The sequence below is a fragment of the Paroedura picta genome, chromosome 4 (genome assembly GCF_049243985.1).
Source record: "Paroedura picta isolate Pp20150507F chromosome 4, Ppicta_v3.0, whole genome shotgun sequence".
Lineage (NCBI taxonomy): Eukaryota > Metazoa > Chordata > Lepidosauria > Squamata > Gekkonidae > Paroedura > Paroedura picta.
Genome location: NC_135372.1, coordinates 67,712,674 through 67,740,307, shown reverse-complemented (window position 1 = coordinate 67,740,307; position 27,634 = coordinate 67,712,674). Strand labels below are relative to the sequence as shown.

The 27,634-nt window shown below is 39.9% G+C and overlaps 1 protein-coding gene across 15 annotated transcripts in view; it reads right to left on the bottom strand.

The window, feature by feature from the left end:
* Positions 1-27,634, bottom strand: part of FUBP1 (far upstream element binding protein 1) — a 41,068-nt gene that overhangs the window by 10,402 nt on the left and 3,032 nt on the right. For 7 of the 15 annotated variants that reach the window (XR_013230181.1, XM_077333252.1, XM_077333251.1 and 4 more), the window contains exons 3-19: positions 24,524-24,586; positions 23,682-23,723; positions 20,640-20,699; positions 19,676-19,715; positions 17,768-17,817; positions 17,609-17,680; positions 17,290-17,347; positions 11,577-11,739; positions 11,389-11,487; positions 11,198-11,299; positions 10,770-10,872; positions 10,581-10,681; positions 9,803-9,944; positions 9,359-9,519; positions 6,949-7,100; positions 5,387-5,466; positions 3,436-3,561 (exon numbers count right to left, since the gene is read on the bottom strand). Coding sequence is in view for 14 of the 15 variants with exons in the window: in XM_077333252.1 (XP_077189367.1) it covers positions 3,436-3,561; positions 5,387-5,466; positions 6,949-7,100; positions 9,359-9,519; positions 9,803-9,944; positions 10,581-10,681; positions 10,770-10,872; positions 11,198-11,299; positions 11,389-11,487; positions 11,577-11,739; positions 17,290-17,347; positions 17,609-17,680; positions 17,768-17,817; positions 19,676-19,715; positions 20,640-20,699; positions 23,682-23,723; positions 24,524-24,586 (1,614 nt within the window). In the remaining variant the exon portion in view is untranslated. The remainder of the gene's footprint in view (positions 1-3,435; positions 3,562-5,386; positions 5,467-6,948; positions 7,101-9,358; positions 9,520-9,802; positions 9,945-10,580; positions 10,682-10,769; positions 10,873-11,197; positions 11,300-11,388; positions 11,488-11,576; positions 11,740-17,289; positions 17,348-17,608; positions 17,681-17,767; positions 17,818-19,675; positions 19,716-20,639; positions 20,700-23,681; positions 23,724-24,523; positions 24,587-27,634) is intronic. The other 8 variants (XM_077333255.1, XM_077333247.1, XM_077333259.1 and 5 more) reach the window with 3 other exon arrangements.

Sequence of the window (27,634 nt, the reverse complement as noted above, 5' to 3'; positions counted from 1 at the left end):
TGCATGAAACGTTCTCTTCATATCTCCAATTTTCTTGAAAAGATCTCTGATCCTCCCCATTCTATTGTTTTCTTCTATTTGTTTGCACTGTTCATTTAAGAAGGCATTCTTATCTCTTCTAGCTTTTCTCTGGAATTCTGCATTCAATTGGGTGTATCTTTCTCTTTCTCCCTTGCCTTTCACTTACCTTCTCTCCTTAGCTATTTGTAAAGCTTCCTCAGACAGCCATTTTGATTTCTTGCATTTCTTTTTCTTTGGGATGGTTTTAGTTGCTACCTCTTGTACAATGTCGCGAACCTCTGTCCATAGTTCTTCAGGCACTCTGTCTATCAGATCTAATTCCTTAAATCTATTTGTCACCTCTACTGTGTATTCGTTGGGGATATGATTTAGTTCATATCTGAGTGGCCTAGTGGTTTTCCCTACTTTCTTCAATTTAAGCCTAAATTTTGCAACAAGAAGCTTATGATCTGAACCACAATCAGCTCCTGGTCTTGTTTTTATTGACTGGATAGAACTTTTCCATCTTTGGCTGCAGAGCACATAGTCAATCTGATTTCTGTGTTGACCGTCTGGTGATGTCCATGTGTAGAGTCGTCTCTTGGGTTGTTGGAAAAGAGTGTTTGCTATGACCATTGTATTCTCTTGACAAAATTCTACCAGCCTGTGCCCTGCTCCATTTTGTACTCCAAGGCCAAACCTGCCTGTTATCCCGGTTATCTTTTGGCTTCCTACTTTAGCATTCCAGTCCCCCATGATGATAAGCACATCATTTTTTGGCGTTGCTTCTAGAAGGTGTTGTAAGGCTTCATAGAACTGATCAACTTCATCCTCTTCAGCAGCAGTGGTTGGGGCATAGACCTGGATCACTGTGATGTTGAATGGTTTGCCTTGGATTCGAACTGAGATCATTCTGTCATATTGGGGATTGTATCCCAAGACTGCTTTTCCTACTCTCTTATTGATTATGAAGGCTACTCCATTTCTTCTGCGAGATTCTTGTCCACAGTAGTATACCTGATGGTCATCTGAATTAAATTCACCCATTTCTGTCCATTTTAGTTCACTGATTCCTAAAATGTCGATGTTCAGTCTTCTCATTTCTTTTTTAACCACGTCCAGCTTGCCTTGATTCATGGATCTGACGATCCAGGTTCCTATGGAATAAAAATCTTTACAGCATCGGACTGTCTTTTCGCCACCAGTTACTTCCACAACTGAGCGTCCTTTCGGCTTTGGCCCAGTCGCTTCATTCATTCTGGCGCTACTCGTACTAACCGTCTGCTCATCCCCAGTAGCATATTGGACACCTTCCGACCTGAGGGGCTCATCTTCCGGCGTCATAACGTTTTGCCTTTTGGAACTGTCCATAGAGTTTTCATGGCAAAGATACTGGAGCGGTTTGCCATTTCCTTCTCCAGTGGATCACCTTTTGTCAGAGCTCTCAGCTATGACCTGTCCGTCTTGGGTGGCCCTGCACGGTATAGCTCATAGCTTCACTGAACTACGCAAGCCCCCTTGCCACAACAAGGCAGCGATCCTTGAAGGGGGAACTTTTTAATGTAGAGGTTTCAAAACTAGTCTTTACTTGCATTCACAGCTCCATCATTCCTGCGTTCTTACTTATCTATCCCTCAGTTTGGCCTGCAAGCCTTAGCATCAAAATCCCTTGTGAAGGGTACCTGTGGTTTCAATGGGCACATGTGAAAAAAAACTAAGGCTGATATGGCCTTGCCTTCAAACTGTTTTTTAAAAGGTCCTCCTATTCAACCATGATCCCAGCAGCTACTTCACTGTGACTGGATACTAAACAAAGTTTGATTCTCAGAAAAATCATGTGCCCAACAGAACAGGACTAAATATCAACCTGGCAGTCCTTGGGCTCACAAGATGACTTTGTCACCAAGTCTTTTATTGCTGCCAGCATTCTTCCCTGCACAATTTGAACAGGAACTATATATATAACTCGTCTCTTACCCTCTATGCAAGGTTGATTGGAACACTGATTTTGTTGTGGGGCAAGAGAGCAATAAGAGAGACAGCATGTCAAGCCAAGCACACAAACACATTAAAAAACTGCATGGAGAAGGCCAGAAACAACAATAAACTGCCTCTATACCTATGTCCCCCAAAGAGCACAAAGCTCCATCACCAACAAACTGGTGATCCCTGGCCCCAGGGAAGCTTGTCTATCATAGACCAGAGCTAGGGCTTTCTTGGTCTTGGCCCCCACCTAGTGGAATGTCCTCCCAGTTGACATCAGGGCCCTACTGGAGCTAAAACAATTCCGCAGGGCCTGCAAAAGGAAGCTCTTCCACCAGGCTTTCAGTCAAGACAACAAGCCACCAACCAAAGCCCACCATCCACTGCATTAATCAGGAGAAAAACAAAAACAAAACAGAATCACAGTGCAGAAAAAGCTGCGTTACTGATTGTTGAATGTTAAATTATAAACTGCTTTATTGTATACAAATTCTCATTGTTAAAGATGTTTATTGCATTGCAATGTATTATGAAAGTTTCCACTGTAAACCACCCTGAGCTGAAAGGGAGGCCAGTACATAATATACATATAGGTAAAAGTAAAAGTATCCCCTGTGCAAGCACCGGGTCATGTCTGACCCTTGGGGTGACGCCCTCTAGCGTTTTCATGGCAGACTCAATACGGGGTGGTTTGCCAGTGCCTTCCCCAGTCATCACCGTTTACCCCCCAGCAAGCTGGGTACTCATTTTACCGACCTCGGAAGGATGGAAGGCTGAGTCAACCTTGAGCCGGCTGCTGAGATTGAACTCCCAGCCTCATGGGCAGAGCTTTCAGACTGCATGTCTGCTGCCTTAACACTCTGCGCCACAAGAGGCTCTCAATATACATATAACAAAATATATAAATATAAAAAGGCTAGGGATAGTAGAAGCAAACTGAATGACTGTGTATGAAATGAAGCATTTAAGGGGAAGGCAGAGAAAACACTGACACCCGATGAACTCCCTAGACAAGGTGGAGAGACCCTGTACAGACAGAAAGTAAAAAGATGCATAAATAATGGGATAGGAAGGTAAAGTAAGAAAAGACAGATTTGCAGTGAGTTACATTGGAGTCATTCAGGCCTGTCTAGAAGGCAGTGTCAGGTACTGCTCATAAATGGTGAACTGAGCTGGAAAAAAAATAACTTGTACTATATATATTTTGTAGCTCAGGTCTAGAATATGCCTTAGGTTATATGTGATTTGAAAACAATACCTAATACCAGATATTTGTTAATCAATAGTCATATTTTGTACTTGGAAGTAAGCACATGCTTCACTATGTATTTTTCCCTGAATTTGTTTTCCACTGTAAATAGACTAATGAATAATATTTTTTCTATGAATAACAGTAATCTGCTAAAGATATTACAGCATAAAAATTTTTAAATCAAAAAATCAGTCTGATACCTTGTCCATTGGTCTGGGTGGCTGGTGGTGCACTAGGTGGAGCTGCAGGTGGTGGCTGCGCTTGCTGCTGATAGTAGTGAGCATAATAGGCTGCCCATGCTGCTGAATTAGGATCTGCTGGCTTACCTAAGAGATTTAACATTGGTTCTGTTCAACATCTTTGGTAAGCTTTAATTCTCACTTTAATAAATCTCTCAACTCCCCCACCATTGAGATCTGTTTCAAGCATCACCAACGTGATACAGATAAAGCAACAAAAGGAAAGCCAACAATATGTATATGCATTAACTGTGCACAAGCTCATCTAATGGCCAAGCCATAATACTTTACTTATTATTTATTTAGCATGTTACCACCACTGTAGGTTTGATACAGATATCTGCAACATTCAGAGAAAATTTTTCCTGCTTCTTCCTCCTGCTGAGGCCAACTAACCCTCTCTCCCCCTTTGATCCTTGGAATTAACACACCTTCTGCAACAGTACAGAGGGCAAAATGGGACTATGGAACATTAAGGGAGACTCAGCAGAAATCCCCCCCCCTTGTTGAACAGAAATGCTTTTGTTGGAGGAATTGTGGTTGGATATAGGCCTACAGTTTACCATTACCACCACCTAAAAACAAGGGCCCCAACCTTTTTGAGGCTGTGGGCACATCTTGAATTCTGAGACAGTGTGGTGGGCACAGCACAAAACGCCTGCTGCAAAAGATAGGGCCAGCTACAAAATGGCTGCTACAGTATACTTTCAATCAGACAGTGAAGATACAGTACTGTGGTGGCAACTGCTGCCAATCAAATCTCAAATGGCCAATCAAAATGCTTGCTGGGCAAAAACTCCACAGGACCCCAACCACTTAAAAACTCTTAGGAGGCCCAGGAAGGGTGATGAGTGCTATGATGTCCACAAGCACCATCTCTGGGCCTAAACAGCAGTACAGACAGAGTATTTAATTCATTCCAATATTAGGAAAGCTCGTTGTCAACATTGGAAGATACTCAGGGTTAGCCTTCTTATGCCACTTTGTATAAGGGGAAGCTTCTACTCACATAGTACGAGAATGCACTATAGCTCCAAAGACCTCTGCACTGGAATACTTTTACTGAGGTACTATCTTAGGCTATACACAGTTAGCCCTGATGAATATTAAAAAGGGCGTTGACTCTATTGGATTCTTAGGTATGTACAACTATTTGACACCAGCAATTTAACTAGCTGCATTTCCAGGTGCGGTGTTACATTTTCAGCAAACTGTTTTCCCCTACTAATCCAATTAAAATGTTCTGAGCCAAAGTAATTTTTCATTTAAATTATTTCCACACACTTTTCACATATAAATAGTATTTGGGCTGGTTTTGTGTACCTGAAAACACTCCTATATTCACTGCTCCTATTACCCGATTTTTCCTCATACCTGCTCAGATGCAGTACACATACAAGAAATTTGGAACTACCACATGGCATTAATAGGCTATTAGTATGCTGGTGAGATAGCCTAACACTAGCAGCCATATCACAACAGGTTTAATGATCAAGGTATCTGAATTGGTCTATTCTGGGGGGAAAATGTAAGTAAATAATTTATGAAATACCTAACAGAGCCCCATAATAAATGTACAGGCCAGAACTCTAGAGTTAAGTCAAAGAATCATTATCGTACAAACTACCCCAATTACTGTGTGGCTTCCACTTATTAGTGGAATGAACATCTCTGCTGCCATCCTTTCCTTACAGGAAAATGCTGAGAGGATGGGATACCCTTAAGATTGTCATAGGAAGCACACAAGAGATCAGAAGTGTGAGACAGAATTGGCAGAACCCACTCCCCTTTCTATTAGAAATTTCTGCCAGGATCCAACCAACTGTGCAGTTCTAAAAAATTCAAGGTAGATAGATTTAAACTAGTATATATGCCACACATGTGTTAATAATTCATTGTTGTTCATTCAAACCTGGATCTGGAGGATTTGGTGGCTGCCAGTGTGGATAAGCATTACCCCAGCCTTGTGGAGCATATGGTGCAGGAGGCCCACTACAAAATAAGATATTGCATGTAATTAGATTTTCCTTCAATAAAAAAAAAATAGCAGCAAAAAGGGTATAATAATCAACCATGGTTACTTCAGGCTTAACAGGTTACCTGTTTACCACTAAGTGTGTACCACATTTAAAGCAAACAGAAATTCATTGAACATGCTAATTCATTGTTGAATGGAATAAATTACCCAGCCAATACAACACTGAATCAATTATCTAACCAGAAGATACCTGTGGTTATGCAAGGTGCTCTACTATAAATCCATACTACCACAGTCAAGACCTATAACTTAATGTAGAGCCAGCAAATCGTCTTTGGAAATAGCTCTTATTTCTTTTCATTTTCCTCACTCTCAGGCTGAAGCAACAAGGTATGAAGCAAACTGTATTAAATTCTTAGCTACAGCAATGTGAAAAGAACCAGCCTAGAAAACATATTTGCATTTTCTTTGGAAGATGTTCCAAACTTGCCTGTTCTTCTCACTTTACCGTTCTCCAATAGTGAGCAGGTAGCCAATGAGTCAATAGGCTGTTTGCATACTGTTCCTGTATGTTCACAGGATCAAACTACTTGCAGACAACAGAAGCTGATTCCCAGTTGACAATCAGCTCAACTGATTTCTTTTTCCTTCTCCCCACCCCCAGGAGTTTGCTTGGGCTCCAGGAGAGGAATGAGATCCTCCTCTTTTTTACAGTGCAGAAATCAAAAGTATTGTTTCTGTCCCTACCCAGCCTGGAAAAGTGAGAAAAGAATTCACAGAGCTGGATTTTCCCTTATGCAAAACTTTACTGTTTTGCTGAGACAGTGGCTCAAAAATTGACTCCCAATTGATCTCCCAATCAGCTGTAAGGCAGCCTCTGACCAACAGACAGCTTCAAACTAGCTTGGCAGCTGTTCAAATTGCTGGATATTGAATATATTCCTGATTGGATAACAAAATCAGATTGTGAGGGTTGAACAAAAAAAAGTTGAACACCTTTTCTAAGAAGTCATAGCATTATACATAAGACTGCTTATAGTTACTCCAGTAATAAAAGAGGCACCCCATTACAGCACATAAAACATATTTTGACCTGCGATCTACCAACCTTCATTAAAATTGCAAGACAGAAAACAGAGGAGGTGGGAATTTTTATCTGAAGCTACTGTATAGTTCTGTTGTTAAAAAGGTGTCAGTTTGGGTCCAATGAATTTTTGCTTTCTTTAGCCAGTGCAAGGGTATAAGCAGTGAGCTATGCAACTATGGCCATAATTTATATATCTTAGACATTATTATGGATTGTTTTTGAAAATCCTCAATTGAGTTCTCTTTTTGATTGTCTCAGTTTTATAAGCCCCAAACAGCTTTTTAAGAATCTAAGGGTGCGAATTTTGATGTTCACATATGTATTGGTAAGCAGACAATTAAAACTTTCAGCACCTCCACTCATCATTACAGCTTACTAATTTTCATAGATACTTTGCAAGAGTACTCACTGAGGTGCTGGACCAGGAGGGCCAGGTGTATAAGGAGCAGGATTGTAAGGTCCCATAGGAGCACCAGGAGGAGGCCCAGGAGGCCCATGGGGGCCAGGAACAACACCATGAGGACCATGTGGTACAGGAGGACCCAAAGGATTCACTGGACCCTGTGAGAGAAGACAATGTAAGAGTAAAGTTTCTCTCAATGACTAGAAGAACAAGCTTGCTTAAATATCCTACTAAAAGTTCTATTCAGAGAAAAAAATTCAAGGACAATTTCTTCATAAATCTAATATCTTATCAGTTTAATTTTCCTTTTACATTTTTTCAGGGTGATAAAAATCAATGAGCTTAAACTTATATAACTTTTTGAGGGGGGAAAATCTGTCTAAAGATAACCCCCCCCCCAAGAGTCCTAAGATCTAGTGACTGAAATTTGCTCATGGTCCTCAGCCCCAAAGAGTTGTCCTCTCCAGGAGTTGGGTCTTTTTGGCCCTGCCTCTGGCTTGGTAGAATGCTCTGCCAGATGATATCAGGGCCCTGTGAAACCAGAGTTAACATTGAGAAGATAATAGCCTCCCTAGTTGAAAGTCCACCTGTATGTAACATCCAAGCACTCCATATGCCTCATCATGCAGACGTTTATAAGAAAAGATAGCTATGGGCCTTTTAATCTATTTGAACTAACTACATTTTAAATGTAAAACTTATATTACTTTTTATCTAATTTTATTGTAAGCTGCCCTTACCCTTTTGGGGAATGGTGGAATAAAAAGCAAGTCAAATAATAATTAAATAACAGTCCAAAGGTTATTCATCATCACCATCCCAAGATGTCACAGTGAAGGACAGTATAGACAATGAATTAATGAAATGTGGGTTAGTTTTTTATTATGTAGCATGAGACTGTATATTCATGCAACATTTAAATTATTTGGTATACAAATTCCTTTAATCCATTCACAAAGTCATGATCTCCCACAGGTTTCTGCAAGATTATTTTGGGCAATATTTCTATCTAGAAAATATTATCATTGAATCTTGATTTTGCAATTCTCAAAACTGTAAATTTGTGTCTGCAGAGATAACATGCCTCTTCTTCCTAAAACAAATGTGATAAAATAGAATTAGAAGACCTCCGTCTTACAGGTCCTCTGCAAATGTATGCATAGGGAATTAACCTCTTATCTCTTAAGTACTAAGTTTCAAGAAGTTCAATAAATGTAAGATTGTTTGTGATGGAATGGGTCTGGATAAGGAGATGTTAAGAGCTATCCTATTGAGGGGGGGCAGGCAGTACAAATGGTCAAACTTTTTGAGCAGCACAGCAGAAAAGTCTAAATATGAATTATAAACCTATTAAATTGGAGATGATTATGAAATCATTGCAAAATTAATTAGCTCTTTCAAGTGTTAAAAAGCCAATAATTAATTTTCTGATATAACTAAAACTACAGTATTTGCTGGCGTATAAGACTACTTCCCCCCCTGAAAAACATGCCTCCAAGTGGGGGGGGGGGGTCGTCCTATACGCCAGATGCACTTCAGTTGGGATAGACATAGCTGCCCATAGTGGCCCAACAGTACTGTATTTTGAGTGGAAATGTTGGGGGGGTCGTCTTATACGCCCAGTTGTCTTATACGCCGGCAAATACGGTAACGTGAAAAGTTATTATACTCAAATGATAGATTCAAATGGGTAGCTGCGTTGATCTGAAGTACCACAATAAAATCAGAGCCTAGTAATGAAATCTTCATCTGCGTTGTAAATATTGACAACCACAATGAGCCTTTATGTCGAAGACTATGATTGAAATTATTTAAAACTGATTCAGATCAAATCCATCCTGATTTTTTCACACTACTATCATTGTTCTGCGTAAGCATCACTACTAAAGACCATTCTTGTAAATTGATGGTTTGCTTGCTTGCCCTAGTTATGCAGCAAATTGTTCAAGGCAACAGTCAGACTTGCTACTTGAATTGTCAAATAAAATACGCTTAAAATGGGCTAGTCTTTTGTAAAAAAAGAATCTTTGGTGTACTAGTTCAGAACAGTGGCTTCTAATCTGGTGAGCTGGGTTTGATTCCCCGTTCCTCCACATGCAGGCAGCTGGGTGACCTTGGGCTCGTCACATCCCTGATAGTGCTATTTTGAGCGAGCAGTAATATCAGGGCTCTCTCAGCCTCACCTAATTCAGTTTGCCTGTCTGTTGTGGTGAGAGGAAAGGAAAGGTGACTGTAAGCCACTTAAGAGAGTCCTTCAGGCAGTAAAAAATGAGGTATAAAAACCAACTCTTTTTATACAAGTCAAGTATTCTGCATGGCCACATCACAAAATCCAGCTTCATCTTTATTCACGACAGATATTTTTGTTCTAACCACAGAGATTAAATAATTTAAAAAGATTTTCAAGAATACTCACTCCAATCTTCTCTTCTATAAGCTGCCGAGCATAATCAATCTGCTGTGGTGTCCCCCGGATAGTGAACAATTTCATGTTGGGATCTGCATTTGGTGGAGGGTTTCTCTGAAGTTCTATTCTAGCACCAGATTGTTGGCTGATACTCTTGATAGTTTCACCACCTGAATTAATTGTAATTATTTTAAAATTTGATTAATAAAAAGCTAAAAAAACATATCACTGGAACTTGTTTCTATAAAACTGCCCAATTAAATGGTAAGTTTAAAACATTTAAGGAATTTCATTATCTCTTGAGTTGCCATAGCTTGAAGCTGACTGAAACTGTTATCATCAGGTTCTCCTACTCATCTCTTGCATCATGGACTATTTAGAAAATCTCATTTTTGTTACTACTTATATCATAGAGAAAAGTATTTCTATGCAACATAAAACAAACTGTCTCACCTTTCCCAATAATTAATCCAGTTTTTCCAGTGGGTACAATAAAATTAAATTCTTGCAGTCCACCAGGAGGCCCCATATTCCAGTTTCCTTGTCCTCTACCTCTTCCACGACCACCAGGTCCTGGACCACCAGGATTGCCAGCCTAGATTGAGGGGGAAAAGGCACTAGTGAAAAATGATTGGTCTTATCAGTTTATAGTTGTGTAATGACCAAGATGTAATTCTTGACCACCAGCTGGGGATTTGAGAGGTGAACTTCATAACTACCACCTTATTTCTCTGTGGAATGTTGCCCTGAGGTCTGCTTCAGATACCAGAAATAAACTAGATTCAAAAGAATGTGCTTGGGATGATACAGAAAGGGGGTGGGGTCAAACTGACTCTCCAGATGTCTATGGACCACAGTTCTTATAAGCCTCTGCTAGCCTTCACTTAATATAAAGTATGGTTCAGCTATCAAAAAGCATTACAAAAAGCAATAAAAGACCAAAGAACACTCCAAAAATGAAAGAAAATGTAATACTGTTTACGTTCTAAAATGTGGCTATTGTCAAGATTTATGGTTGTAGATTTTTGCAATTCTGAAAAACTGAGCAAGAACTACAAGGCAGGAAAAGTTATGCTCCTCCCCCAACTCTTAGGCACAATGACGATTATAGTTGTGTGCTAGCAAGTAAGCTGGGAAACATTTTGGTGGCTCACTTAGCAAACCTTAATAGTTATACCAGAAATCCACATTATAGTAAACGTGACAATTGAAAATACAACTAACTACCAACCTGAACACTTCGAAGAAGGTCTGTAATAATTTCTGCTGCATGCTGACATCTATCTGGAGGTCCAGTGATTTGTGCTATTCTGTCTGGAGTTGTTCCATCATCTGAAAGAGGGATAAAATACATAAATGTTCTGTTTAGAAATTAGTGCGAACGCTGACATTTTTATTCTGATACATGTCAGCAACCTACCTGGTTTAAACTGAATTCTCACACCAGCATCATTCTGTATCTTTTTAATCATTTCTCCATTTCTTCCAATTACAATGCCAACAGCAAATCGTGGTATTGGGACCTTGAGAACAAAAGTACATTAACAAATTTAAGCTACTGTAATTCTTCTTTTATACTTATCTGATTCACACTTCCATGAGGATGGAAAGCTTTACATATGGAAGGCCATGTAATAGTTCTTCCAGAGACACTATGTCATTTACTATGGCAGTTTTTACTATGACAAATTTTATCTAATAGCATCTTATGTCATTAAGATTGATTCCTCAAAAGTTTCACATTTTGACAAAATTATGACACTCCAGATATTTAGGTTGGTTACTGTCCTTTTACCCACTTGCATGGAGATATGTATTGAACTAAAAAAACTTCCTTATTACACTCACATCTAATCCTTCATTTCCTCCTATTCTTGATCCGTATTCATTGCGAACTTCTCTAAAACCACCTTGATCACGAATTAGGTCTAAAACCATTTCTTTTGCTTGCTAAAAGGAAAAGAAATGCAATTCAGATGCAGTAATCTTGAATTTAGTTCATATACAGTTTTACAAATGTATAAATGCTTTCTTCTTACTTGAACTTTATAAGGATCTCCTGTGATCCTAAGAGGTTTGTCTGCTCCAGTGTTCTGTGGACCATCCTGAATCATAACCATCTTAACTCCTGCTCGCTCCTATTGAACAAAATCAATCTGTAGTTAATGCAAAACTTTGAATTTTCATGCTTTTACTCCATCACCTTAAAAAAACCTACACAACTCACCTGAAGCTGTTTTATTGTCTCTCCACCTTTTCCAATAACTAATCCTGCTTTACTAGCCGGAATCATAATTTCTTGGACAGCATTTCCTGGACCATCACCATGATGGAATCCTGGGGTGGGTCTTCCTTTTTCAACTATCTGGTCAAGTAATCGCTTTGCAGACCTTAAAAAGATAAAGTATTACTACTTTGAAGAAGGATTTGAACAAAAACAATGGAAACAATGGAAAAGTTCAAGCATTTAACTAGAAAACATCATTTGCGTGTGGGTTTTTTCCTTGAAGGCATAAGCTGTTTTGTACTGCACCAACTGGTAGATCTGTTTCATTATACAGAGTAACTAGAGCAGGTGTTTTATTGTTTGTAGCAAGGAGGGAGAGGGTGAAGAGGATACAAGTAAGGAGAACACATGGACTTGTTCATATGCCAGCTGCCATTTTAAGTAGCTTTGACCGTTTACGCACTGGAGGTTTCATGCTAAGATGCAGGCTGGATTTTAGTTGTGGCAGGCTGCCCCACCTCTTCCTGCACCCACATGAGGGAGCATTTGGCCTGGTGCACATCATCTACCTCCGATTTGTACTCCTGCACGGAAGCTGGGGCAGAAAAGTTCCCAGTGCGTAAACGGTCATACTACTGCTCTGACCCTATATTTGATAAACTGCTAAAGTATTTGTAACCAGGTTCAACTATATGCTGCTTACCTGAGAATAAAATGCAAGATTTGCCAGAATGACCCATATTCATACATGCTGGCTAGTTCCATAAATTTACCCAGAACAGAATATTTTGATTAAATCTATTTTCATCTATTTCTCAAACAATTCTAGCACTGCAGTTTTGAAAGAAGCCCCTTTTCTACTATCTATACTATTAATGACTTTATTTATTTACTTATTTGCAATTTATTTTCAAATTTTTAGACTGTCACTCCTGGAGTCCACCGGCTTGTGACGGTTTACATAAAAACTAAAATCTCATAAACCAGTAAAATATACCCATACAAAAATTCAAGATGGCTGGCTGTAAAATCACAGCAACAGGATAGCCCACAATACCCCCACCCCACCTCCAATATCCAATGGTTGTCGATCAAGGTATGTCCTGGCAGGCTTTTACTGGCCTGCACAGGGAGGAATCTGTTCTTCCTAGCCTGAGCCTCAACCAAACGCCTAACAGAAGAGCTTAGTTTTGCAGGCTCTGTCAGTGTCCTTAGCTCTTCCAGTTCATTCCACCAAGGTTGGGGCCAGGACTGAAAAGGCCCTGGCCAGGCGCACCTCCCGGGGGCAGGGACAACCAGCAGATTCTTACCTGCACAGCGAAGAGCCCTGCGAGGGGCATAAGAAGACAAGTGGACCTTCAGATAAGTGGGGCCCAAGCTGCAAATGGACTTAAAGGTAAGTACCAAGACCGTGAACCTGATCCGGAAGCTGATTGGCAACCAAGGCAGCTGCCTCAGCATAGGGACATGGACCCTTCAAGATGACCTTGTGAGAACCCAAGCAGCTGCATTTTGCATCAGCTGTCATTTCCGGGTCAGAAACAAGGGAAGGCTCGCGTAGAGCGAGTTATAGAAGTCTAGTCTGGAAGTGAACGTTACATGGATCATCGTGGCCAGATGGTCAAAGGACAGGTAGGGCGCTAGTAGCTGAGCCTAGCGTAGATGGAAAAACACCACTTGTCCTACTTTTGTGATCTGAAACTCCATAGATAGGGAGATAGATAGGGAGATCACCCCCAACTTCCTGACCACAGGCACAGACATAAGTTGCACCCCATCCAGGCAGGGAAGATTCGCTTCCTGATCCTGTCCCCTTCTATCTAACCAAAGGACCTCAAGTCTTGGAGGGGCTGAGTTTCAGGTGACTCTTCCTGAGCCATCAAGACACTGCTTCCAGACAACTGGCAAATATTTCCAGGGGGGGAGAGACACTGGTCGGCCATCCCATCATGAAATAGAGCTGGGTGTCATCTGCATATTGATGACAACCCAGTCCAAATCTCCAGACCAGCCGTGCCAGAGGGCTCATGTAGATGTTAAAATTGCCCCATTAGGCACCCCACAATGGAACACAAAGTGGGAAGAAAACTCTTCTACCACTGATACCCTCTGTGTCTGGTTCTGGAGAAAGGAGATCAGCCGTTGCAAGGCCTTACCTCTAATCCCCGTACCAGCCAGGTGGTGGGCTAATAACTCATGATCGACGTCAAAAGCTGCCGACAGATCTAAAAACATAAGGATAGCCAAACTGCCACAATCCAGTTGGCGCCGGAGATAATCCATCCGGCTGACCAGCACAGTCTCCACCCTGTGGCCAGGACGGAAGTCTGACTGGTATGGATCAAAAGCTGAAGTTTCATCCAAGAAAGCCACGGCCTGGTCCGCAGCAGCCATGTTTTTGTTCTTTTTCCAGAAGAAGGCAAGCCACTGCCTCCTTAAGGCCTTTGGGAAGCTCTCCCAGTGTCAGAGAGAGGTTGACAATGTCCCTCATGGGTCCTCCTATTCAATGGTCACCCAATTTGAGTAACTACAATGGACAGGGATCAAGGTGGCAAGTGGTCATATGATAATATAGATTATGAAACCTAACCATGGTCTATCAATATATAAACCATAATTTCCGATCAGCCAGCAAAGTGGAATGTACAGTTTGTACATTTTCCAAGTTGTATGGAGTAACATACGGGAATTCCAATCATGAAAATTATGGAAGCATCAACATTTGAATTTATCGAATAGTAGAGACAAGTTATAACAATTAAATCTGTAAAATGTTATATATTTATTTTATTTATAACATTTATGCTGCCTATCCACCCAAAGTAACCAAGGCAATGGATATAAAATACCCAAACCATTTAAACAATTAAAAATATAAAATTAGAAAATACAATTAAATGCTCAAACACTAGAAGGATGGCCACTAACCATTATTGTGCATGAATGTACCATGAAAAAGTATCACAGGAAGTTCCCATCAACAGAATTAAAATAACTTAAAAATGGAAACAGCACCCTCAGAATTTCATAGGGACAATCTTAGAACAATCTAAAATAGCCTTAGCACACAGCCACTGTAAAGTTACATAAAACTTACATAAAACATAAGTTACATAAAACTTAATCTTGTTGAGAAGAACAGACTTTAAGTTTGTAAGACAGCCTTTCTCAACTTTTTTACCATTGAGAAACCTCTGAAACATTCTGCAGGCTTTGAGAAATCCCAAACGTGGTGCAAACATGCAGAATATGGCTGGGAAGCATAGCTGTGTAGACACCCATCTAGGGCCCCTCTTTTTCCCACCCCCTCCAAAGCCATCATTGGCCATTTTGGGAGTGGTGGGTGAACATGACTATATATGGCCATATCACTGGATAAATGTTTAACAATTTTGTAAAAAAAATAAAAATTATTTGACTCTCACAATTGGGGAACACTTCAAGGGCCATTAAGAAAACAAAACAAAACCCTGGGGGGGGGGAAGCCTACTGTAAGATGTGCATAGGCATTTGGTTGAGGTTGACCCAAACCATGTCTTCCAAATGGCTCCCAGTACTACTATGACTGTTATCAATCTACCTAACCTACTGGGTCCCAGTAAGAGTTGAGCTGAGGCTTTTACAAGTTCCATCATTCTCGAATATTATTGCTGTTATCATGTTATTGCTGTTATCACATGTTGTTTATCTGTATCTTTTTCCTTTTTCCTGTAAACTGCCCTGAGCCTCCAGGGAGGGTGGTATATAAATATTTAAATAAATAAAATTTAGGCACAAAATTGATTTTTCTTTGATCCTAGTTGCCAGGCAAAAAAATAATAAAAAATTAAAACATTTAGGACCCTAACTTGTTCAGCCTTTGGTATTTGATATACTAATACAACCTCTGACATGTCCCAGGTCACAATTATAAGTTTGCACCTAGAGCTGCAAACCAGACATCTACTGCTGATGTCCAGGATGAAGAAGGGAGAGCTTCTGCCTGAGTCAGTGCAGCCAGCAGTGAAAGATCAACTGAATTGGAGACAGGGAAGGACCAGCAGAGCTCAGTTTGCTCTGGAATGTTAGTTCATTTTCCTGGGAGGAGCTTCAGGAGGGAGGGGGAGAATAGGGACAACACATCACCTTGCGCTTGTGACATACATGATTAGCAGTTAAGGGAAAAGAGTGATTGGGCTACTGCTGGAGGGTTCAGAGGAGGAATTTGGGATTGTGCTGCAAAGGGATAGCCCTGCAGTGCCATATACTATAGCTGGTCAGTCTACCCTCTTCAGTTCTTCCCCTTCTTTGCAACAAGACTTATGTCATTATTATACTCTTTCTTACTCTTTCCCTCTAGGCCAGTGGTCCTCAACCCCCGGTCTGGAGACCGGGACCGGTCCGTGGATCAGTCGGTACCAGGCCGCGGCTCCTCCTCGTCCTCCTCCCCGGCTGCTGCCTCGGGGGCTGCACTGCCACTCTGCCGCCAGCTCACCTTTGGTGCTTCTCCAGCGGCCACCATAGCTGGGGCTTCCCCTCAGTGTGGCACTGCGCTGCTGCTGGCAGCCCCCCCCCAGCGGGTGGTGGGAAGTCAGGGGTGCCGGCAGGAAAGCAAGTGGAGCAGGGGCTCAGGCTGCAGTGGCGATATCCCTCGGAAAAAGACTACCCTCCCCCCGGCCTCAGTAAATTGTCAAGCGTTGACTGGTCCCCGGTGATAAAAGGTTGGGGACCACTGATCTAGGCCAACTTGCTTAGGAACAGGAGCCTGATGTTTCAAAGTCTGTATGCAGTAAGGACCAGATATGCTAGGCAGTTTCAAGGCAGCATTTCATAGTCATCACCCTCGTAGCAGTTCCCTTCCCCCTCTCTTTCAGACTCCACAGCAAATGAAATAAAAAAGTAGGTCATTCTCTTCAAGGAGTCCAAGGCGATACACCCTTCTCCACCTTCAAGTATAGGCTAATAGTAATAGTACTAAGCCAGCCCATTATTGCTAGCTGCAGATAAAGTACGGAATCATGGTTCTACAAAATGAAGCAAAAGTAAAGTGCCCCTCATATAATACTTTTCAAAGACAGGACTTTATTTTGTAAGGCTGCTGCAATGAGCTGTTGGTTTGTTTTCTTTCCGTTAAAGACCTATGAAAACTTTTGTTCAGTTACCTGGGAAACAAAATGCCAGTGCAAAGATGGCTGTAAGAAGCTAGCTTTAGTTTGAGGGATTCCCTCTGTAGCTCAATGACAGTGAGAAATGCCATTATTAAATGGGCACGTTCAAGGAAGCACAGCTAAGCCTTTCAGCCAAGCTTTGTATATCTGTGGTGTGGTGAGATGAATAATTTCTGAAGGGTAGGCAACTAGCTATATCACTTGTGCATATTGCTGATTACTCTCACTTAGCAAGATTATGAGCTAGAAATATTTCACATATGCATAGAAAATTTATACTAAAATGGCAGGCTGTCCCTAGAACAGAAATACAGACAACAAGCAGTTCTGTGAAACTATGGAGATAAGATTACACAGGCCAACAATTTACCTACAAAACTCTTAGTTAAGTAAATGAGCTCATAGTTTTTTAAAGAAAAACAAATTCCAACAAAACCCTCAATTTCAAGTCAAAATAAGTTAATCCCTGCCTGATACTGCTGCATTTTATATTGTCACAAATCATGAAGATGAAAGTCATATGCAAAACATGTCAACCTATTTAAAAAATGTAAGAACACACTTACTGCACTGATTCTGGAGTCCCAGTTAACATGCAAGATCTTTCAGGAAGTCCACCACTATCTATAAAACAAACAGTATAGAAAAAAATTAGAAGAGTCAGAAATATGTATTTAGTAGTTACATATTTAATTACAACTATGAAATGGACACTGATTGTCCCAAATCTGTTAAAAATGTAATTTATTATGTTTTCCTCAAGCTATCTTTTAAATTTTCATCAGTACTTATTATTACCTGGTAACTATTGTAATGCTATGATTTTTCTACATTAATTGATTGCATTCCAGCCTCATCTCTAACAATAGCATGTGAATCAATTACCAGGTGCAATCTGTATTTTGCATCCAGATTCTTGCTGTATACGGGAGATCTGTTCTCCTCCTCTGCCAATTACTGGAAAAAAGGAAAACAAACCAGAATTATCACATTCATAATCTCCACTACAGTATTATTGTATTGTTATATATTAAAACTACTTACTGAATCCAACCATGCCGTCAGGAACTTTATATTCTTCTGTCATTACAGACCTGAAGAAAACAAACACATTTGCACCTAGCTTGGAATCCAGTTCTTTCTAGTTCTCTCTAGTTATCTTGTGTTTTGTACTTCCCTTAAAATTTGAATAAAGTAAAATTCCTATTCTTTTAAGCAAAACTTCAGATTACTGAAATATATCTAGTTTGACAATTATTAAGTAAATTACGTTAAAAAACCCTCAAATTACAAAAGCACTATTGGCTTAAACAGGAAATACTAACAACCTACACATGTATATCCAATGCCTATGAATTTGATAATTCTATTTATTTATATGTTTCACAAATATTCAGATCAGCATGTGGCTAGTTTTTGATTTAAACTGAAGACACAAATAAGGCCAAATAAGCACATAACTTGTGCGGCTATGACCATCTATGCACTGGGAACTTCACTGCCCCAGCTCCTGTGCAGGAGCAGAAATCGGGGGCGGATGATGTGCACTGGGCCAAATATTCCCCCTGTGGGTGCAGGAAGAGGTGAGGCAACCTGCCACAATTAAACTCCAGCCTGCAGCCCAGCATGAAATCTCCAGTGCATAAACAGTATATGGAAGAACACAGGAAAATGTGTTACAGTGTAATTTATAAGACAAAAGGAAACAAGACATTTTGATCTTATTTTCCTACATTCAAATAAATACGATATACAAGCCATATTTCTTGCCTCTTGGTACAAGTCTTATAGTAATTTAGCTTTGTGGAAAGCCATTACATTTCATTTGTATCAGAATTCAGTGCAGCAAACTGCTAAAAGCGAAGTTTGAATGGCTATCAAGACTCAGAGACTTCCAAACATTCAAAGGAAGGCCCCTCTTCCACCAGAGGAAATTCTGGTTAGATTCAACCTGTACTTGGGGGGGGGGGGGGCATGATACTAGCAGAAGAGGATTTGATTGCACTCTCATTGACAACAATACTTTCTCAGCATCATGCAACGTTGACTGCTATCTGCTTACAAACAGTTTGATATACAGGCACTGATTCACCTACATAGCTAACAACCAAATCAATGGACAGTTTTATTCTGCTTCGGTGGGAAGGATAACAATTAGTTCTTTTTCTTTGCCTCCAGAAAGTAGCACTAACATTCTCTAAAACAGTGGTCCCCAACCCACCGGGCCGCGGCTCCCTCTCCCCGCAGCGAGAAGCTTACCAGGCTGCGAGCAAATCGGCCGCCGAAGCTGTGAGAGGGGAGAGGGAAGCGCGGCTACCAGCACATCACTGGTGCAAACGTGCATGCGCTGACCTGCCACGCATGCGCGTTTGCGGCCCTGCTCTAAAACGCTTACCTTCAAATTGTCACTAGACTGTTTATTTTAAAAAATTTAACTGACAAGGATTTTTGCCCCTTATGTGGAACATCCAGCACTGAGCGTCACTGTGCTGGCCCTGCCACCACCAGTCTCCCAAGGCTGCCCCGCTCTCCAGAGGGCAGGAGCTGCCGTGGAGGCATTGTGGAGATGGCCCCAGATGGCTCAACATTCTATGTGACCTCAGCCCCCATGGAAGTGTGGCAGCGCCCATAATCATTTCATTAAACTAGGCACTTCTGTATTAAGAGGCTTCAGCCAGATCCAAGTGTCCTTCACTGCATATACTGAACACTAACAATCTACACATGTATATCCAACCTCTAGTTTTTCCTATTATTGTGTCGTGGTTCCATTTGCCATTCTTAGTTGTAACTACTTTCTTCCTGATGGATTACGTTTCCATAATAATTATACTCATTTCAACATTCATTCCTTCTTACTATAGAGAATTCAGTATACTGTTTTAGAAGTTTCATTAAGAACCTAAGACATATGTTAGTCTTTAGAAAAATCAGTTAAAAATAGGATCCTACCTCTGTTGCTGATGCATGGGTGGTAACTGACTTCCAAAAGCTAAAATAAAATATTAAATATTTTAGCCATTAATTTCACCAAATGCTTTGCAATAAGGTCGTGGTGCAATATACAGCATGCCAAAAGCACAGGAAATACAGACTACTGTTTTAAATCTGCATTTATGGTATTAATCTGCCTCGACAATTAAAACATGGCAACTGTGCAAATTTGGCATACCAAGTACCAACACTAGATGATCAAATCCATAAAATTGTGTCTATTGGAAAACCGTCAAGTCAGTCAATATCAAAGAGCAATAAAAGGAAGTCCAGTTGCTTTGAATGCTTGAAATAATACCACAACATAGCACTTCATAGATCTAGGCAGGGACACTGCTGTATTCTAAGCCGCCTACTGTAGAGGTAAATAACCAAAACAAATGAAATAATTGAAAAATGTGTTGAAAAGAAAAATATTTAGAATTTATTGGGTCAGAAAAAAACTTGTTGTTCCTAGAGGAAAAGTAAAGAAAAATAACAGATGTAAAGAATACTAAAATTGAAATAATAACATTACTCACATTAACATGTCATGGTTAGTATTAATGCCTTGTTTCAGATTTCTGCATTCCTAGGGCTATTACAAAGGTTATGAGACATCTCAAACTATTGGTTACACTGACTTACATTACGCACTGTGAATCTCAGGGAGAAAGGCGGGCTATATCATAAATAGTTCAAAGCTTTAAGGACTAGATGTAAGTTTTATATTTAGCCTAACTTTTCATCATAACTCTAAAGGTGATACATACACAGTACATGCAGTTGTCATTAAGAGTCAGTTACGTTAAATCAATACAACTTAGATCAGTCATTCTCAACCAGGGTTGCTCCAGTGCCCCAGAGGGGTTACTCCAGTTGGGAGGGGGGGATTTAATTTTTTTAATATATATATATATATTTTAAAAAAAAATTAACTAACCCGGGGATGAGTCAAGAGGGCAGAGTGGCTTTCTGCTCATCTGTCTGGTCTGCGGTGGCCCTGTTGAATTCACATACAATGGAAAAGGAACGGGAGGGAAGAGCTGAATCTGCTGCACTCCCCCCATTGGCTCCTCCTATTTCCCCCCCTCTCAGAATTTCTACTCAGAACCCCACCAGCAGACAATGGCTGGAGGAAGGCTATTACAAGCAAAGGGATTCCGATATTCAAGCAGGAGAGGACTGTGTCCAATGTTACAAATTCTACACCTCCAAGGCAGCCATTTTCTCCAAGGAAACTGATCTCTATGCTCTGGAGATGACCGTTTATTTCAGGGTTCCCTAGGTCCTACCTGGAGGCTGGCTTCCCTCGTCGAGAGCTTCTACATCTGGATCCAGGGCAAGGAATGTGCACAGCATGCACAAGGATTCCTTTCTTTCCAGGTTTCCCCTTGCTCTGGCAGCAATTTCTGACCATATATTCTCAGGATTGCTAGGATTGCCAACCTCCTGGTGGTGCCTGGAGATCTTCCAAAGTTACAAGTAATCTCCAAATCACACAAAATCATTTCCCTGAGGAAAATTGCTGCTTGGCATAGTGGGCTTTATGACAGCTTAGATGAATGCTTTGTTGTTTGGCTCAGGCAAGGTACTGCATACACAAAAACAAAACTAACTTCTAAACAAGCATTTTATTTTATTAGTGATGATGATGATGCGATGCACACTGTAAACATTTGACTTCCAGAGGCATGGCAGGGAGGTGTGGCCAGCTGGCATCATTTCTGGGGTTACTTTACAGTCAAAAGGTTGAAAAAGCCTCCCTTGCATAGTAAACATGTCACTGAAATACCCAATCATTATTAATGCTCCTTTATAGCTGAAACATCAACAGCATCACATATTCAAGCTTTCTCTCCAGACTTTCGACATCTGAACAACCACATAGAGGATACAAACTTCTCAACTTTTATTTGATGTTCACTGTGCATACTGCGTATTTCATAATACTGAAAAGCTGATACAGAAGATTTTGGAATTTGAACTGATAAGTCAATAACTGTATCGCATAACAAGGTGCTTGCTAAGCTTCTAGATTGTATTCCTGAACCAAATACCCCCAAATGTCCTTCACTCTAATTTAGTTTTTAGTTTAGAGTAGGAACACAAAACTGCAGTTCAACTTTTGTTGTACCAATGAGCACTTTGTAATTTCCTGCAGGCAACAGGGCAACTTTGGCATCAACTTCATACACAGTAAGCAGGGGAAAAAATACTAGGGCACTTTAATGTCCAGGCCTTTCTTATTCTATAAGTAACAAAGGCCTTCTTTAAGTCCATAGGGAACTGTAGAGTTAAAGCAGAAGCTGACAATGAAGAAGCAGAATTCCAGTCTATGCAGACCACACTCTGTCTCCGGAGAGTACAAAAAAGACCAGGGACAGGATTAAATTACAGCATCTACTTAATGGCAATATGAAATATTACATGTTCTGTCAATTAATGGGCATTAACCAGACTGCCAATATAAACCTACACAGCATTACACCGCTGAAATCAATGGGCTTGGAAGGATGTAACTATTGAGGATAGCACTGTAATTTGTCCAGATTTTAAACAAGGCTGCACCAATTGTAATTTTGTGAAATAACACACTGAAGTATCTAATTAAAAAAGGGAAAAGAAATCAGGAAGGCTGATTTACATACTGGTGCTTCAAGCCCTTATGTGATACAAACAGCCTCATATGTACAGAAGGGGAAAAGGGTTAATAAGTGTTCAACACACTAAATATCAAAAAAGGTTCAGCCTCCGCAATACAGCCGGCTGTTACACAAAGCAGTGCTATGGAGACTATATTAAAGTATCTCTCCTCCCCTTACAACCTAAAAAAAACTATATATATGCATGAAAAATAAGGAGCCAAACCTACAACATTTTCAAGTTAGGGCAGTGTTATGAATTTTATGACCCTCCTCACCTCCCTAGCCCAGCCTTTTTCAACCTATTGACGGTGGAATATTTTTTCAGACTTTGAGGAGCCCCGGAACTGATGTCAGCTGGTCACAAGCCCTACAACATCCCCAAAAATGACATCGCTACTCACACTCTTAGTCCTCCTTTTTCTCTCTCCTCCCACCTTCACTAATGCTCTGGTGGTTCTGTCTCATGTAGGCCAGTAAGTAGGAGTTGAGAAGACAGCCTGGACCCTCTCATACCATGCCACTTCAGAGCTCCCACAGACCCCTGGTTTGGAATCTCTGTTCAAGTTTATAGCTACAAGTTTAAATATAAAGAGCTTCTATAGCAAAATAGGGGTGTACATTTTTTTAATTGGCATTTTTTGGTTTCAGGTCTATTGGACCCCACATTTTTGGTATTTCTGCAGAATCCGAGATCCCAATACTGGCACAATATTCAGATATGGGATATTTTGGAAATCCTGAATACCAATTTTGTTTTTTTTTAAGCCAGCCTGATCCTGGGACTGGTTTGGTTTCTCCTGGAGAATGGTTTAAATCACATTGCAGGAAAAGCTGGCCCCAGGATATTTCTGTAGCAGGGAGTTCTCCCCCCACTGCATGCTGATCTTGGTCAGGGTGGCTTCTCTTGCAGCATGGTTTAAATTGCACTGCCAAAGAAGCTGGCCCCAGGATCTACTTCAATGCTAGGTAATGTGATTCACTGCATAGTTGCTACAGAGAATTAAAGAGAAGTAACTTAACATGCAGCATTATCTGTTGTTCAATTCTGAACAATTCTTAATTTTAATTAAAATACTAAAAGTCATTGGCTGGAATTCCTTGTACATTAACTTTAGAGCTTTACTGTTTTATCCCAAATGTAATCTTTATGTAGATCTACATAACAGACTTTCAGAAGCAGCATAAGTAAGAGATTTCAGCAGCTCTGTTGTATTCATGTAACCATTACTTGCACATTAATAAAATAATTCACAGTTGTCATCTGCAGAACAGGCATAAAACATCTGTTCTGTAAATACACATAACAATTTAAATGAATTAAAATGGCATATACTTACAGTCATTATTTGGAGGAGCAACTTTCTTAGGCTCAGGTTGATCTGCAAAATTAAGAATTTTATAAATTTTTGGAGTCAGGAATATAAACAATTTAAACAAACGGCTGTTCCAGCAGTGTAAAATGCAACTTGTCCAATGCATTTTAGCATGTTTTTGAATTTCAGGGAATAGGTCATCTAAACAAAGAAAAATCTTTTATGTTTAGCTCTTGGTTAGTGTTGTTGGGGGGAAATGCAAAGTACTTTCATTTATCAGATAAAGTGTTCAATGGTTTAATAAGGCACACAGGTTTAAACACACTATCAAGGATTTCCAGTCACTAAAGAGTAACTAACATTTAAAGTGTATTATTAGTAATTTGACACTAAAGCTAATGATGCTTCTGTAACAAAAAACTGAAAAGACCACCATTGTGAGAAATAATCATTTTACAATTATGTCTGACAACAACCACGATACTAAATAGAAAATCAAAATTTAAGATGCAACCAACACATAGCAATACAATCTCAATCTAGTAACCGTTGTACAGACTTCCTAGCTGAATACTGAAAATTTCACGGCGCAAAACTTCAAAACAGCAGATTCAAAGCCACTACTATCACTACCATCCAAATCCGTTTAGTATGAGTGAAAGTCGTAGATAACCAATATGTAATAATAAAATTACTTCCAATGTTTCCTTCCCACCCCATATCCAGATATGATGAACCATCATAATTAAGTGCAGCAAAAAATCAGACACATATTCCAAGAAATATCTGTGTCATCCATTTCAAAAGATCCACTAGTTCATTTCACGTTTACATACTAAACACAGGTAATAAATAAAAATTCCTGCCTTTAAAAGGAGAGGGCATTCCCTCCCAGTGTGTTGTACTGCTCGGACTTGTCCAAGAGCCATCTACACATAAAATAAAAAGAATACATTACATACATCATTTGAAGCATCATTAGCTCATTTTTGAATATTAAAGCCTCACTATTAATAAAAAGGCACTTTATTAAAGTACACAAGTACTCCTTGTCAAGAGCCTTGATTTTCTGTGAACTAAATCATTATCCTCAAAACCTACATACACCTCCAAGATCTGAAAATTCTCTTCATGGATTTTAAATATTATTACGCTCAGTACTTTTAGAAGATAAATATAAAACTCTATTAGACCACGAAAATGCTCTTTTAAAAAGACATTTGCTACACACTTGAAAAAATCTTAAGAACTTTTCCTCGAACCACATTATTTAATCAGTACAAAGTTAAAATAAGACACTTCCCTCCGAATCTAACTTTTAATGCTTGTCGTCAGTGAAATGCATTACATTAAAAGAGCTGCATGCACACAATGCAACTTAGGTACCAGACCAAAGTTTGAAAAGACTCATCTACAAGCATATGAACATAACTTGAATCAAGAGCATTAAATAATCTCATAACCCTATAATACAAAAATTTCAAGTCCATGCATACTACAACACATTTAAACTATACATCTTTTACCTACCTTAAATATTAAAGTTTGAGGTCAATGGCACATTTAAGAACAAAGTTTTATTTAAAGAATAAACTGTCATGCATACTTGAGATACAATGAAATGGAAATTACCAGTCCATTCATATAAGTAGAGGGTGAGCTGGAAATTAGCATACAGCAGGGGTGGCCAAACTGTGGCTCTTCAGATGACCATGGATTACAATTACCATGAGCCCTTGCCAGCATGACCAGAATGAAGCATAATGAAGCTGTTTAATAGATTCAGGGGCCAAACAAGAATAACAAGCTGAGTTTATATGGTTATTACTTTTTGGGCTTAATTCCGGGGGAAATATAGTGAAGAAATATCAAAACTGAAGTTTGATGGGCAAATGTATCCATAATTGCAGAATGCTGGGAGTAATTAATGGAAACCCTGTCATTACATGCCAATTCTGTCCTCTCAAGTATGGACGTGATCTTACAGCATCTTCTTTAAAGTTGGGTGACTGGCTGTGCAGTTCACTCCCCTGACCAGTGAAATACATTCTACCATTCAAAATTACATTAAATTGACCTATTTATTCCTTCACATTACAATCTACTATCCTAATCTATTATTATTCTAATAATCTATTTAATCTAATCCAAATAATAAAACAAAACAAAAAGGATTTATGGCCATTCTGGGGGGGGGGGGGTTAGCATATGCAGTGAGATGCTGGGAATTCCATTATTCTCAGTGTTTGTAATTATGTGCGACTCAACCCTTTCCCTTTCTAGTCTGTTCCTGAAGTTCCTTTGCAATAAAACTGCTGCTCTGAGGTCACCCACTGAATGTCCTGGATGGTTGAAGTGTTCTACAGGTTTCTCAGTCTTGTGATTCTTGACACCAGATTTGTGTCCACTTATCCTGACATAGGGTTTGATCTGTTTGCCCTATCCGGAGAATAGAGGGGCATTGTTTGCATTTAATGGCATATGAGTTAGAAGTGTTTGAATAAGCCCGAAATGGTGTAGCTGACATTGATAGGTCCAGTGATTGTGCTGTCTGGATGTACTATCAGCAAAGTTGATATATGGGGTTACTGCAAGCCCTGGTCCCAGTGTCCATGTTCAATTTAAATGTTATTGCAGGTGAGAAGCTGTTTGAGAGTGCGGGACTGTATGCACAAGAAAAAGAGCTGCTTTTTTGTACCCACTTTTTACTATCCAAAGGAGTCTCAAAGTAGTTTACAATTGCCTACCTTTCCTCTTCCCACCACAGACACCCTGTTAGGTAGATGAGACAGAGAGGGCGAGAAACAGTTTGCCCCCCAGAACTTATGAAAGAGAACTGTTATCTAGTAGAGGTTCTAAGTTGCTGTTGATGTGCTGAACTGTTTTGAGCTGCTAGATGTACACTGTCTACTGGATAAAGGAAGTTCTCTTTCACAAGTATGGGGGGAGGTGACCTTTTCTTGTGCAGACAGCCCTTCCAATCATTAAATGTCAACAATGTACTTTGGTTCTCGTCATATGGCAAACAGGCCAAATCCTATGCCAAAGGATAAATGTATACAAATCTGACATCAAGAATCACAAGATTGAGAAACCTGCAGGACAGTCAATGGGTGATCTCAAAATAATTAATTGGTTGTTATTCACTGTAATTTTATGTTATTGTTATGGATTTTAGGGGATGGGATTTTATGTAAGCCGCCTTGAGCCTACGGGGGGAGGCGCGATATAAATATAATAATAATAAAAATAAATAATAGCTGTTTTACTGCAACAGACTAAATAAATAGCTGAGTTGGAAATTATTATAACACTGAGAACAACAGACTCCCCAGGACTTCACAGGGATACTGGTTTCTCATCTCACAACATATGCTAACTTCATTCAGCTTACATCTGTCTTCTCACCAATCCCCCAGGACCATACATCCTCTTTATTTTACTTCTCATTTGGAATGGAACACTAGATTAGAATTAGATTGTAATGTAATGAATAGCAGAATGTAGTTTGGAATGCTAAACTGTCATGTCTTTCTCTGGTTTGTGGACTGGGGAGATAACTCTACACAGCAAATCACCTCACATCAAATAAGATGCTGTAAGGTTGCCTTCATGCATGACATGAGATGATTGGAGTATAATGGCAGGGTTTCAGTTAATTACTTTCAGCATTCCACAATTAAGAATGCATATGCCCATCAACCTTCAATTTTGACATATTTATTTTCCTTCACCCCCCCAATTAAACCAAAACAAATGGTAACCGTAAAAACTAAGTCTGTTATACCTGTCTGTCCCCTAAATCTGTATACTAATAATTTACTGCTCATTCTACCTATATGTAAAGGTAAAGGTATCCCCTGTGCAAGCACCGAGTCATGTCTGACCCTTGGGGTGACTCCCTCCAGCGTTTTCTTGGCAGACTCAATACAGGGTGGTTTGCCAGTGCCTTCCCCAGTCATTACTGTTTACCCCCC